Source organism: Odocoileus virginianus, chromosome 13, assembly GCF_023699985.2.
Source record: "Odocoileus virginianus isolate 20LAN1187 ecotype Illinois chromosome 13, Ovbor_1.2, whole genome shotgun sequence".
Lineage (NCBI taxonomy): Eukaryota > Metazoa > Chordata > Mammalia > Artiodactyla > Cervidae > Odocoileus > Odocoileus virginianus.
This window is the reverse complement of record NC_069686.1, coordinates 60894511-60907542: the sequence shown is the minus strand read 5'-3', so window position 1 is coordinate 60907542 and position 13032 is coordinate 60894511. Positions and strand designations below refer to the sequence as shown.

Below are 13032 nucleotides of genomic sequence, written 5' to 3'. Positions count from 1 at the left end.
GTAAATTGATACAGCCACTATGGAAGATGGTATGGAGATTCCTTAAAATTCTAGTAATAAAACCATCATGTGACCCAACAATCCCATTCCTAGGCATACACCCTGAGGAAACCAAAACTGAAAAAGCCACATGTACCCCAACATTCACTGCAGCACTATTCACAACAGCTAGAACATGGACACAACCTAGATGTCCATCGACAGATGAAAGGACAAAGAAGCTGCGGTACGTATATACAATGGAATATTACTCAGCCATAAAAAGGAACACATTCAAGTCAGTTCTAATGAGGTGGATGAAGCTACAGTCTATTATACAGAGTGAAAATAAGTCAGAGAGAGAAAGATAAACATTGTATACTAACACATATACAGGGACTCTAGAAAGATGGTACTGATGAATTTATTTCTGAAGAAACAGACATAGAGAACAGACCTATGGACACAGGGAGTGGGGTAGAGAGGGTGAGATGTATGGAGACAGAAACATGGAAACTTACATCACCATGTGGGAAATAGACAGCCAGTGGGAACTTGCTGTGTGACTCACAGAACTCAAAGAGGGGCTCTGTGTCAGCCTAGAGGGGTGGGATGGGGAGGGAGGCGGGATGGGGAGGGCGGCGGGGGGGGAGGCTCAAGAGGGAGGGGACACAGGTATAATACGTACGGCTGATTCATGTTGAGGTTTGACAGAAAACAACAAAATTCTGTAGAGCAATTATCCTTCAATTAAATAAATGAATTTTTTTTTAAAGTCCTCATCAGAGGTACAAAGTAAAGTTGATCCTCATTAATCATGGATTCCAGAATAAACCTCAAAGTTTAAATTGGCCCCTCTTATTCCAAATGACAAAGGTATAATTAAAAAAAAACTTACATTTATATAATTTGCATTGATATAGTCTTCATTACCCTTTAAAATGACCCGTGTAGCATCATCTGAAAAAATTTAATAGAAAGAATATTTTAATAAAGTTATGTTAAGAAGATTAAACTTAACTCACAAAGAGAATAGATACTTACAAGGCGAAATATCTCTGTATCTATTTTTGGAAATATTCTGAGGTAATTTGGCACAACACATTGTCATTCCAGGCTTCTTCCGATACAGTTGCTAAAAAAATAAAGTACAAGACAAGTTCAGAAAGCCATCAAGAGTTTTTATTTTTTTTAGACTTGATTCTATGCTATCAAGAAACGGGTTTTTACCTTGGAATACCTCATCTATATAATGATGTACCTTTGGTTAGTGAAGTATTAAACCAGGTTTGCAAAGCTGAATTCTGCAAAATTTCTAATATGAATTATAAACATTCTGAAAAACGGTAAAACATGAAAAAACAATTTTCCTTACAGAAAGAGTACCTGAAGTTTTAAATAGCAAATCTACAGGAAATATTTATTTCATTTATTTTATATTTGAAGGTACTCCTTTATTTATTTTTTAACATACATCCACTCTTTGTTAGTTTTTCTTCCCATTTAGGTAGCTTTCATTTAGAGGTGTTTAAAAGAAAAACTGATGTGCCCTAAATATTTTATAATCATTTATCTATAACATATACTCCAGAGCAACATATATTAGTGATGCCTAACTACACTGACAAAAATTAGAGAAGGATTAAATATGACAAGGCCCAAAAACTATTCTTTAATTCAGGATTTTTAAGTCTATAATAGTCTATCTTCATCTGCAACCTTTAATAAAAACAGCTATTTAATTATAGAAAAAAAATGTAGTTTGATGACATATACCTATAAAATCTCCTTATCTCCCTCTTTTAAACTGATATCTATTAGTGAAACCACAACTAGTATTTGGGGAGTAATTTTTAAAACTTTACCTTTTATAGCTCTTTTTGCCAATATTTCTCAATAATATTAATACATTATAACTGATACTAGATTAGGCAGTTAAGAAGTTATGAAATTAATAAGAAAATATGGGCAAACACCTTTTCTATATCATGTTACTTACATCAAACTGTGTCAGTACTGTTCCAGTGATAAGGCCCTCAGCCAGCTGGATCATCGACTCTCTCAGGGAGTGGTCATCCTGATGGATGCTGTCAAGCGGGGCTTTCTCAGGAATGTACTGGAAGTCTGGCTCATTTTCTAGCTTTTCTTCCACTACATCATACACAGCTACAAAAACAAAACCAATATGGAAACCTTAATGAATTGGCAAAAGGAATTTACCAGATATTATTTAATTTTGTGTCAGAAAAAAGTATTCACATATTGTTCACTCATCAGATCTGAGTCTGGAGTCACTGTATATGGGCCAAGAGTATTGTGGAGTTGAAAAAGTACCTCTGGAGAAAAGAAGGGTTCTTGGCCATTATTGCTGAAAATTTCTGCAATTTGCAGAGACAGTAAGAAAAAGAGGAATGTCAAGAAGGTCTGCTCTGAATAGATCTGTCCTTAATCGGTGTAATCTTGCGCAACAGCACCAATAGAGACCTATCCACCACACATGTAGACAGGAAGAGTTACACACAAAGTGAACAGAATGCTAAACTAAATATGTTCTATTGTTGTTTCTCGACATATTTATCAAACAACTTAGAGGACTAGATTTTTTTTTTTACATTCTTTAATATATATCTTCATTTGGCTGCACAAGTTTTAGTGGAGGCACTTGGGATCTAGTTCCCTGACCAGGGATGGAAACCAGGCCCTCTTCTGCCTTGGGAGTGTGGAGTTCTAACCACTGAACCACTGGGAAGCCCAGGAAACCAAATTTCAAAGGAGAATTCTAGGCCAGAATTCATAGTCATGGGAGTAAGGGGAGCCAAATTATAGGCTGTAACCCTTAGCTCACGCTCAGCCTGCCCTCTTCTTCTTTCTACCCTCGGCTCCACTCTGTAATGCAGGGGCCTGAAAGCACACCATGAACAACATCCCGGTCCACACAGAAGCTCAGTCTACACTCCTGTGGAAATTGCTTCTTATGATACCCTACTGGCCTATAACTTGTCACCAACCCTTGGGAGAAAGGACCTGGGAAAACTGGCCACAAAGACCCAGGAAGAGGACTCAGAGCTAAGTGGTACAGAAAGGAAGAAGAGGCCACAGGTGCTGGCTTGCATGCACCCTTGGTCCTGCAGAATCCTGACCCCCATGGGGGCAGGAGAGCTGAAGAAGAGCAGAACCTTCTAAAGAAGGGAGTCAAGCTCCTGCCTTTAAGAGGCTTTGTTCCTGCTCAGATATAAATGCATTTTTGAGAACAGATTTCTGAAATGAAGAATGCAAAGACAAAAAGACATAAATGCATTTTGTCTAAGAAGAAATAAGATTTAAAGGGGAAAAGACCAGGAAAAGCAAGCTGGTATCTTCTGGTATTTCTGACTAACTAACTGAGTGTGGCTGTGCTGGGTCTTCATCGATGCATGCGGGCTCTCTCTGGTCGGGGTGCCCGGGCTTCTCGCTGCGGTGGCCTCTCCTGTTGCAGAGCATGAGCTGTGAGCGCGCAGGCTCAGGGGCTGCGGCACACGGGCTTTTAGCAGCTCTGCAGCACGTGCAGTCTTTGGACCAGAGGTTCAACCCACAGCCCCTGCACCCGCAGGCAGACTCTTAACCACTGGACCACCAGGGAAGTCCTTTTCTGGTATTTTTGACAAACATAATTTAAAATTTTGATTATACATTTTTTTTTAAAATGGACATGACACCCACACTGAAAGTGAATCCTGGTCCAGATTTTGATGATAAAACAGTATTAGAAAGATCTTTGCCAAAAGAAGTAGGTACCAGGTGGGTTCCTCTCCTAGTTTAAACTATAAATGGGGTAACTTGGAATTGCAAAATGACCATGCCTTTTCCATTATATAGACTTTGGTTCATATTCTCTCTCTGTACTAGTCATGAATTTGCAAGCAGGTAATGAGTATCTTTGTGAATAAATGTCTTCAACCATAATATGATGTTAATTCACTTGTCTCACTGGATGGCTGTAAACATTAAATGAGAAGATATAGAAGAGCCAGGTCTACGGAAAGCATTTTAAAATTATTAGCTAATATGATTATTAAGTTCTCCAGGATCTATTATCAAGAGAAAATTGGGAAAAAAAAATCAGATTGAGAGACAACTCTTAGTATGAAAATTAAGTTGCTTTATGTGACAGAAAATGCCTAAAAATGAACCACCTAAATATCAGATCTAAATAAATGAGTTCCTTTAAAAGTCAAAAACGGTATGTTCTGTTGAAGTCTTCTAAATTTTCCTAGAAAGCTAATTCTAGACTGTGAATACAGAAAAAAAAAAAAAAAAACAAAAAAACTACAGGCATATCTTGTTCTATTGCATTTCTTAGATAACTACATTTTTTTTTAACAAATTGAAGGTTTATGGCAATTCTGTGTTGAGCAAACCTATTGGTATCATTTTTCAAGCAACATTTGTTACTTTGTGCCTCATATATTTTAATTCTCCCAATAAATTTCAAACTTTTTGTTTTTATTATATATGTTATAGTGCTCTATGATCAATGATCTTTGATTTGGTATTTCAAAAAAGGTTATGACTCCCTGAAGGTTCAGTTGATGATAGCAATTTTTAGCAGTAAAGTACTTTTAAATTAAGATATGTACATTACATACTTAACAGACTACAGTATAGTATAAATGAAACTTTTATATGTACTGCGAAATAGAAAAAATATGCGACTTGCTTTACTGCAATACTTTCTTTACTGTGATATTTTATTTATTTATTGTGATGGTCTAGAACTGAAACTGCAGCATCTCCAAGGTCTGCCCGTAGAGAAGATAAAATGAAAATGTCTGTACCCAGGAGGCAAAACGGGTGTGTGGAGGAGTAGGTGCTTCTAATTACATTTTGCTCCTCATGGTATGTAGTCAGCAACTGACAATGTGACATTAACCAATAATTACTCTTCTGACTAAAACTATGATTAACAATAAATTGTTCAGAACAAAATTAGAAGAATATGTCTAATGCTAGACAGTACAGGCACTTAAGAATTTTTTCTTAAAAAAATTCATCAGGTCCAGGAGACTGATGAATGTTGAGGAAACTTGAAACTATGCCATTATGAACACAGGCTGAAGGACCTGGGATTGTTAAACCGGGAAAAAAAAAAAAAGGACAGCTTGTAGTAAAACTCACTGCAAAACACTGATGAGGGGTTGAACTTATTCTGTATTACATTTATTCTGCATAGCACAAAGTGACAGAACTGGAAACACTGGGATTGAAGGAAGATGGACTTCTAGGTCAGTTAGCAGTTTCACACTGTCCACATGGGGAATGAACTGCTTCAGGAGCCACTGAGCACTCCACGTGGCAGGATGGTCTTAGGTTGCCATGGAAACTAAACTTTAGCTTGTTAATTTTCTACAGGTGGAATAGCAAGTATATCTGAGTACCAAGGACTCCTTGTGCACGCTGGGGGCGAGAGGCAACCGCAGTCATGGTGGTCTGGAGAGAACTTCCTGAGGCTGGTGTCTCAGCAGAGACCTGAACGGTGTGAGGGCACACGCCGTACAAACGTCAAGAGGAGTGCTTTAAGGAGACAGACCATCAAGCAGGCCAGCACAGAGAGCAGGAGAGTGAGGAAGGCAGGTGGGCAGGCAAGGTGGCAAAGAATCTGCATTTGACCCTACATGTGAACACTCCTTTGGTGGCTCAGTGGTAAAGATCCACCTACCCATTCAGGAAACGGGTTCAATCCCTGGGCTGGGAAGATCCCCTGCAGAAGGAATATGGCAAACCACTCCAGTATTCTTGCCTAGAAAATCCCATGAACAGAGGAGCCTGGTGGGCTACAGTCCACGGGGTCGAAAAGAACTGGACATGACTTAGCAACTAAACAACAACCACTATGAATGGAAGCCACAGGTCAGTCTGATGTGACCGAGTTCTAAGAAACCCAGTCTAGCTGCTGTGTCTAGTAATAAACATGAGGGAATTACTAAAAACATGCAGTAAATCACAGAGCACTCACCATTAGGTCGAACTAGAAGGACTAACTCCCCAGAACGTCTCTCGCAGCTCGCTCTGATCAGCAGGACCACCTGGTCGTGGGTGTGCTCTGCAATGTCCCGACCGTTGATCAGCACCACTTGGTCCCCTTCATTCAGTCGAGGGACACACAGGTCAGCCTGTCAAGGGATGCAAAGAAGGTTTCAGACTCACATGTAGCTTTCTGGAAGTAAGGAACAGCAATTTACTTTTATAGACTCCAGAGCAAAATAAAATTACATACAGACGTCATCTATCCATTCACTTATCTATGAAAAAAACGCAAGTAGAAACTCACTTTCAGACCTCCCTGGTGGTGCAGTAGTGAAGAATTCATCTGCCAATGCAGGGGACACAGGTTCAATCCCTGGCCCAGGAAGATCTCACATGCTGAGGGGCAGCTAAGCCTGTGCACCACAACTCGTGAGCCTGTGCTCCGCAACCAGAGAAGCCCATCTACGACTAGAGTAGCCCCTGCTTGCAGCAACTAGAGGAAGCCTGCATGCAGCAATGAAAACTCAGCGCAGACAAAAAGAAATTAAAAACAAAAACTCCCTTTCTATAAAGACATTTCTTTTTTTCCTTCTTTATTAATTTTTCCCCTGATGCCCTACTACATTTCCAGACATACAGGTAAGACTAATGCTCTTAAGTGCATAGATCAAGGTAGCTCTCACTTTGCACTGTCCAGATACATACGAATTTCAATTGCCACAGTTGAGTTAAATAACACCGGTCTCCTAACATCATGGGAATTTCAGCTACTGCATAAATTGCAAGTAACTGCATAAAGTTGAAAACTTGATGTTAGCCTGACAGTCCAAAAATCACTATATAAATCATAAATATGCAGCATGATCAATGACCAATCACATCCCTTCTTTCAAAGTCTACTGGTGGCTTGTTGTTATGCGTCAGTTACTCAGCTCATGTGGAGGTAGCAAAGCAGGTACTTGTGTGGTCTCCTTGTCTCCCAAAGATAAACCCAGGTAAAAAATGGATAAGGAACAACTGGCCAAAAAGTTACAAATGCAGCAAAGAAACAAGAAGGGACAGTGCTGAAGGTGAAATTCAAAGTGAACATAAATGGAGTTAGAAAAGTAAATGACTATGTAAATATCAACATTTCTATTGTTTGAGAGACCCTAAATACACAGGGAAAGGAATTTAGAGAAGATGAACTTATTAGCACAAACGATGAAAGTGGCTGTGACAAGAAGGATGAAGATGTCCAAGGAAGTGATGCTGGCAAGAAACTTCTTGGGACTTCCCTGGCAGTCCAGTGATTAAGACTCCACACATCCAATGCAGGGGGTGTGGGTTCTATCCCTGGTCAGGGAAATAACATCCCGCATGCCACAGTGTAGCAAAAAAAATAAAAAATTGAGAGGAAATAAAAATGGACAGATCTTAAAAAAACAAAAACTCAATACAGGAACTCCTGGAAGATATTTTACATCACTGAAAGTGCAAAGAACAAGTGGAAGTGGATTCAGACTTAGAATTATCACTATTTGTTGAGATAAGGAAAAATGCTCCCACTGTAATTTAAGTTATATGACAAGAAAAAGAAAAGTACTGTTCACAAATCACCTTTGGTAAGTTTTCACAAACAAATAAAACTTTGATTCTCAATGTTTCCGATGTTCTGAATTACAGGATACTAAATCAGTATTATTATTTCTTCATTTCCCAATACATTTAAAAGAGAAAGCATCAGAAATTTTAATGTTTTGATAAAAAATTTACAGGTTCACCATTTACTTGGTATGGGTTCAGGCAACACGGTTATCTTTATAGCAGTGCACTACTGTGTGAAAACAAACAAGTAAATAAGGTAAAAGAAATCAACAGAAATGTGGACAGCCTGTTCCAGGAATACAGTAATGAGAGCACAATGGAATTAAGTCTGCAGGATGATGGGTCAGACTTTGAAGGAAATGATGGGGCTGGGCCTTACAGAAAGGGCAAAGGCTTGAAAGATGGAAGCAGGACTAAACTCACTATACAACAAAAGTCAACAAAATCCAACAAGGTACTGTCATTAGTAGAAAGAGCACTGATCCAGGAGTCAGGTTCTTCCACTGCTGCTTATGAAATATGTGATTTTAGACACCTGAAATTCTGAAAATGGAACAGGTATCTGTTTTAATTATGCCTAGTTGTGAAACGTAAAAAATGAGATATTTCAATGTAAAGAATTAAAACCTGGGAAATTAAAAATTAAGATTCAGACCATTCCCCTGAGGTGCTCTTTTTCTACTTCTCTGCCTGTTATAGCACACTACTAATTACCTGCTATAACTGAAGGGAACCCTCTTACACTTAATCATCTTCTGCCCTTTGTCAGGTATAATTTCTTACTTGCATTTCATTCTGATTTGGAAAGTCTACATAAGATGAATTTTGCTCGGGCAAAAGATATTGGCTTGAATATGATCAGATAGGAAGAAATATACGACTTTGGAGAATGCTGTTGTTCAGTCATGAAGTCATGTCTGACCCTTTGCAAACCCATGGACTGCAGCACACCAGGCTTAGAAATAATTTGAAAATTACTTTGTCCATTTCAAAAGGTGTCCAATAGAGAAAATGACATTAAAATATTTTAAACACTGCCCTTTTCTACCAATCACCTAAAATGAGGATTCTAAACACTGCAATAGTTTCTAAGTTAATAATATTTCATTTATTTTGTATTTATTTAATTGATTCTAAAGTCAACCACTACTTACAGAACATCATTCTGATAGAAAGGAAAAATTACCAATATAGTAATCTGTATAGCCTAGAAAGAATATTTAGAGTCATAAAGTTCTGTTTGGAAATTAACCTGTCTATAGAGTGCTCCCTGAACATCCTTGACTGAACTGCAAACTATCCACGTTCACTGATCAGAAAAAATCAATATTCACTTTATGACTACCTGGCATACAAATAAAAAAAGATTTCTTTCCTAATTGTAAGGGCAATACATGCTCACCATCACGATTCAGACAATTAAAAAAAGGAAGCAAGAGATAAATATCAGTAATTCTACCACCGAGATGAAATACTGCTAATGATTTCAGCATGTTTCCAGATTTTTAAAATATAACTCACAATTTTAAAAACTGGATAAAACACATATGAAATTATAATATGTATTTTCATTGAGTATACTTGATTTACAATATTGTGTTAGTCTCAGATATACAGGTAAGGGACTCAGTTACACATGTTAATATATGTATGTCTTTCAGTTCTTTTCCATTGCAGGTTATTACAAGACACTGACTACAGTTCCCTGTGCAGTAAAGTGCATCCTTGCTATTCATCTATGTTATATACAGTGGTGTGCATCTGTCAATCCCATACTCCTAACTTAACCCTCCGAGCCTCTGCCCTCCTTGGGAACCATAAGTTTGTTTTTTAGGTCTCTGAGTCTGTCTTTGTTTTATAAATAAATTTATTTGTATTATCTTTAGATTCTACATAGAAATGATACCATATAATATTTGTCTTTTTCTGACTTCACTCCGTTTGATAATCTCTAAGTCCATTTACATCACTGCAAATAGCATTATTTCATTCCTTTTTTTATAGCTGAGTAGTATTCCACTGTAAAATGTTTTTCAAAATACTATCTTATGAAAACTTTTCCATACACATAAAACTATATCTATTATTTCAATAGCTGCAAACCAAAGCATAACTTATTTAGTCAGCTCTAATGATGTACATTTTGATTTTCCCTCCAATTTTAATTTTCACAGACAATACTACAATGAACATTATTGTGTATCCTATGTTCTGTTTCATAAGAGGTAATTCCTAAAAGTAGAATTATCAAGTCAAAAGTCATATATTTGACTTTTAGTTAAAAGTTTCGTATTGGGGAAAGCTATACATTGCACAGTTTAAAAAGCTGACTTGGTCTATAAGATTATTATGACAAGAAACCATTTCCTGCATTCTCCCCTATGTTTCCCCTCCCTCCCCTGCCCAGTTTGAGGCAACCTGTTTCAACATTTTAGCTACAGCTTTTGTATTTACCTTAGTATCACTATGTAACATTCCATTTTTTAGTTTTTACTTTAAATATTATCTAACTTTCTACTTGATAAATGAGAATACAGCCACTTCTCACCTCATCTTGAGGTACCCCCATCCCCCAACACATATTTTCCAATACATACTGAACAAATAATTCTGGACTACTTCCCTTATCTTTCACATGTGTAGTAAGTTTATTATATACATCATATCCCTGTCTTGTCACTTCTGATCACAAGGGATTTGTTTAAAAGAGGACATTTATCCAAGCTGGATTTATGAGGTTTTGCTTCCTCTGAGTCTGTAACTTGAAATGAGGAGTCTAATGACTCTGGGGTGCTGAGCTGGTTACATAAAATATAAGCCCAGAAGTTGCTGGTAGGCACATCTCTTCAAATGAACAGAGGGACAGAATGGTGGCAGCTACACAATTTCTATTTAGTTGAAATTTTGGAGTCACTATCATATCTAAACAAAGAGTGTGTCTGTGGTGCTAATGTTACAGGAAATTGGCTTGAAGCTGCTACTAAATACACTTTTCATTTAGAATGTATTTTATTGTAGTTTGAGAGATTAAGCTGATTCCAGTACAAACCGGTTTGCACTGAGAAAGAAAAATTCACACAAAAAAGAAATGGACATGAAAAATAGTTCTGCAAAAGATTTATAAAATTCTTTCTAGAAGTCTGACTACATTCCTACCCTGGGGTTTTGTGATACACCTCTAGCTATATGAAAAATTTTGTATTTATAATTAAGCCAGGAGTATGCAGTGACAGACTTTATTTTCTTGGGCTCCAAAATTACTGCAGCCATAAAATCAAAAGACACTTGCTCCTTGGAAGGAAAGCTATGACAAAGCCTAGATAGTATATTGAAAAGAATAGACATCAATTTGCTGATAAAGGTCCACATAGTCAAAGCTATGGTTTTTCCAGCAGTCATGTATGGATATGAGAGTTGAGTCATAAAGAAGGCTGCTACACAGATTTCTATTTAGTAGAGATTTTAGAGTGACCAAAGAATTGATGCTTTAGAATTATGGTGCTGGAGATAACTTTTGAGAATCCCTTGAACTGTAAGGCGATCAAATCAGTCAATCCTAAAGGAAATCAACCATGAATATTCATTGAAAGGACTGATGCTGAAGCTCCAATACTTTGGCCACCTGATGCAAAGAGCCGACTCACTGGAAAGGACCCTGATGCTGGGGACAATTAAAGAGGAGAAGGGGGCAACAGAGGATGAAACGTTAGACAATATCACCGACATGAATTTGAGCAGGCTCTAGGACACAGTGAAGGACAGGGAGTGCTGCAGTCCATAGGCTCACAAAGAATGTGCTTGTAGGCCACAGGGTCACAAAGACTCAGACACAAATTAACAACTCAACAACAACAAAAATTCCACAAGTACCCTGTTATTTGCAATCAGCAAGTTCTTAAAAACCAGAACCAAAACTCTCATGATATCGTCGATCAATCCTGACTATGATCTTCAAATCAACTTTGAGGTCGCTGCAAAGCACCAAAATCTCATAACTGGTCTCTTTCTCTCAGGCTGCAGGTTCCTACCTTTCCCAGGTCAGAGACAGTTGAATGATAATGGGTACTGACTCAAAGTTCTTCAAGAAAAATGCAGTTAAACAGAATAAACAACAGAAACAGGAATCTGAAAGCAGTATTTACTATATAATGAGCAATAAAAATGATGCGCCCACAATTTATTAAGAATTGTCCTTATGATTCACAAGCATAAAGTTTATGAGTGCTGAAGCTGAAGCTGAAGGATAGGGCAGTGGAGGGGGGTGGCGGGTGGAGGGTTTCATCATCATGGGTACATAAAGTATTTTCTTTACTTTCGTTTAGCATGTTTATAATGAAGAGTTTCAAATAAATATTTTAAACAGAAAGTAGACAAACAGAATGTAAGTAAACAATTCTAAATGAAAAAAGAAGTCAACAAAAAAGCAAACAAACTATACCTCTGTCTACATTTTGCTATTTAGAGGGGTTATTTTGATAGAATCTAGAGTCTCTGTAAAAAACAAGCATTTGAAAAACTATTCTAGAAGATAGGGAAGAAATAAAAATTAACTTCCCAGCAATTTAGGAGAGCCAACAAACAACATGGTATACTTGACAAATTTAATGATTCATTTTATTGCTTTATTTATACTAATAAAATAAGTATGTATTCTTGAAGCTAGGATCACTGAGAAGGCTGTGGAACTCACAGGGGTTCCTGGTGCAACTCGGGACACGATCACAGGCATCTTCTGGTCACACCCTCCCTTCACAACAGAGCAAATCAAGTATTAGTCAGCATTACAGATACAGAAACACCTTATTTACAAGATGAGTGCAATACAAATTCTAAGTTACCTTTACATTGAATCCAAACCTCCCATTTTCATCAGGTTTCATTCTGATTAGAACGAGATTATCATGTGGAATACCACCATTAGGCTTAAAAAGACAAAAACAGATGACTCATCATTCTCTTCATTTATAGGCTACTTACTTTCAGACATACAGGAAGCATGCTTTGTGTATATTCATATTATCTCAAGTGTATAAAGAATCATAATTCAAATTTCTCTCTTGCCTTACCACTGCATACTAGACTCTAAGTGCCAAGAGTAACAGGGCCTTTATTAATTATCTAATTAATAACCACAGTGTCCCTAGAACCTGGCTCAAAGCTTTGCACAGAGCAAGTATTCATAAGTTTTACATGAATTCATGATTCCCTCTGATTTTTAAAAAACAGCTTCACTGAGATACAATTCACATACTACACTTCACCCATTCAAAGAGTATAATTCAGTAATTTCTACTACAGTGACAGAATTGTACCAATACCACTACTAGTTAACTTTAGAACCTTTTCCTCATTCCCCAAAGAAACCCTGTGTCCATCATCAGTCACTCCCCATCTGCTTGCCCCCATCCCCCAAATCTTATTCAACCCCTCATCTATTTTTCTCTCCCCCTGTATATACATACT

General features: G+C 37.5%; 1 protein-coding gene across 6 annotated transcripts in view; it reads right to left on the bottom strand.

The window, feature by feature from the left end:
• PTPN4 (protein tyrosine phosphatase non-receptor type 4) overlaps positions 1-13032 on the bottom strand; it is a 189491-nt gene that overhangs the window by 26622 nt on the left and 149837 nt on the right. For all 6 annotated transcript variants that reach the window (XM_020914513.2, XM_020914514.2, XM_020914511.2 and 3 more), the window contains exons 17-22: positions 12408-12491; positions 12260-12316; positions 5972-6128; positions 1979-2145; positions 1024-1114; positions 878-939 (exon numbers count right to left, since the gene is read on the bottom strand). In XM_020914513.2, the coding sequence (XP_020770172.1) occupies positions 878-939; positions 1024-1114; positions 1979-2145; positions 5972-6128; positions 12260-12316; positions 12408-12491 (618 nt within the window). The remainder of the gene's footprint in view (positions 1-877; positions 940-1023; positions 1115-1978; positions 2146-5971; positions 6129-12259; positions 12317-12407; positions 12492-13032) is intronic.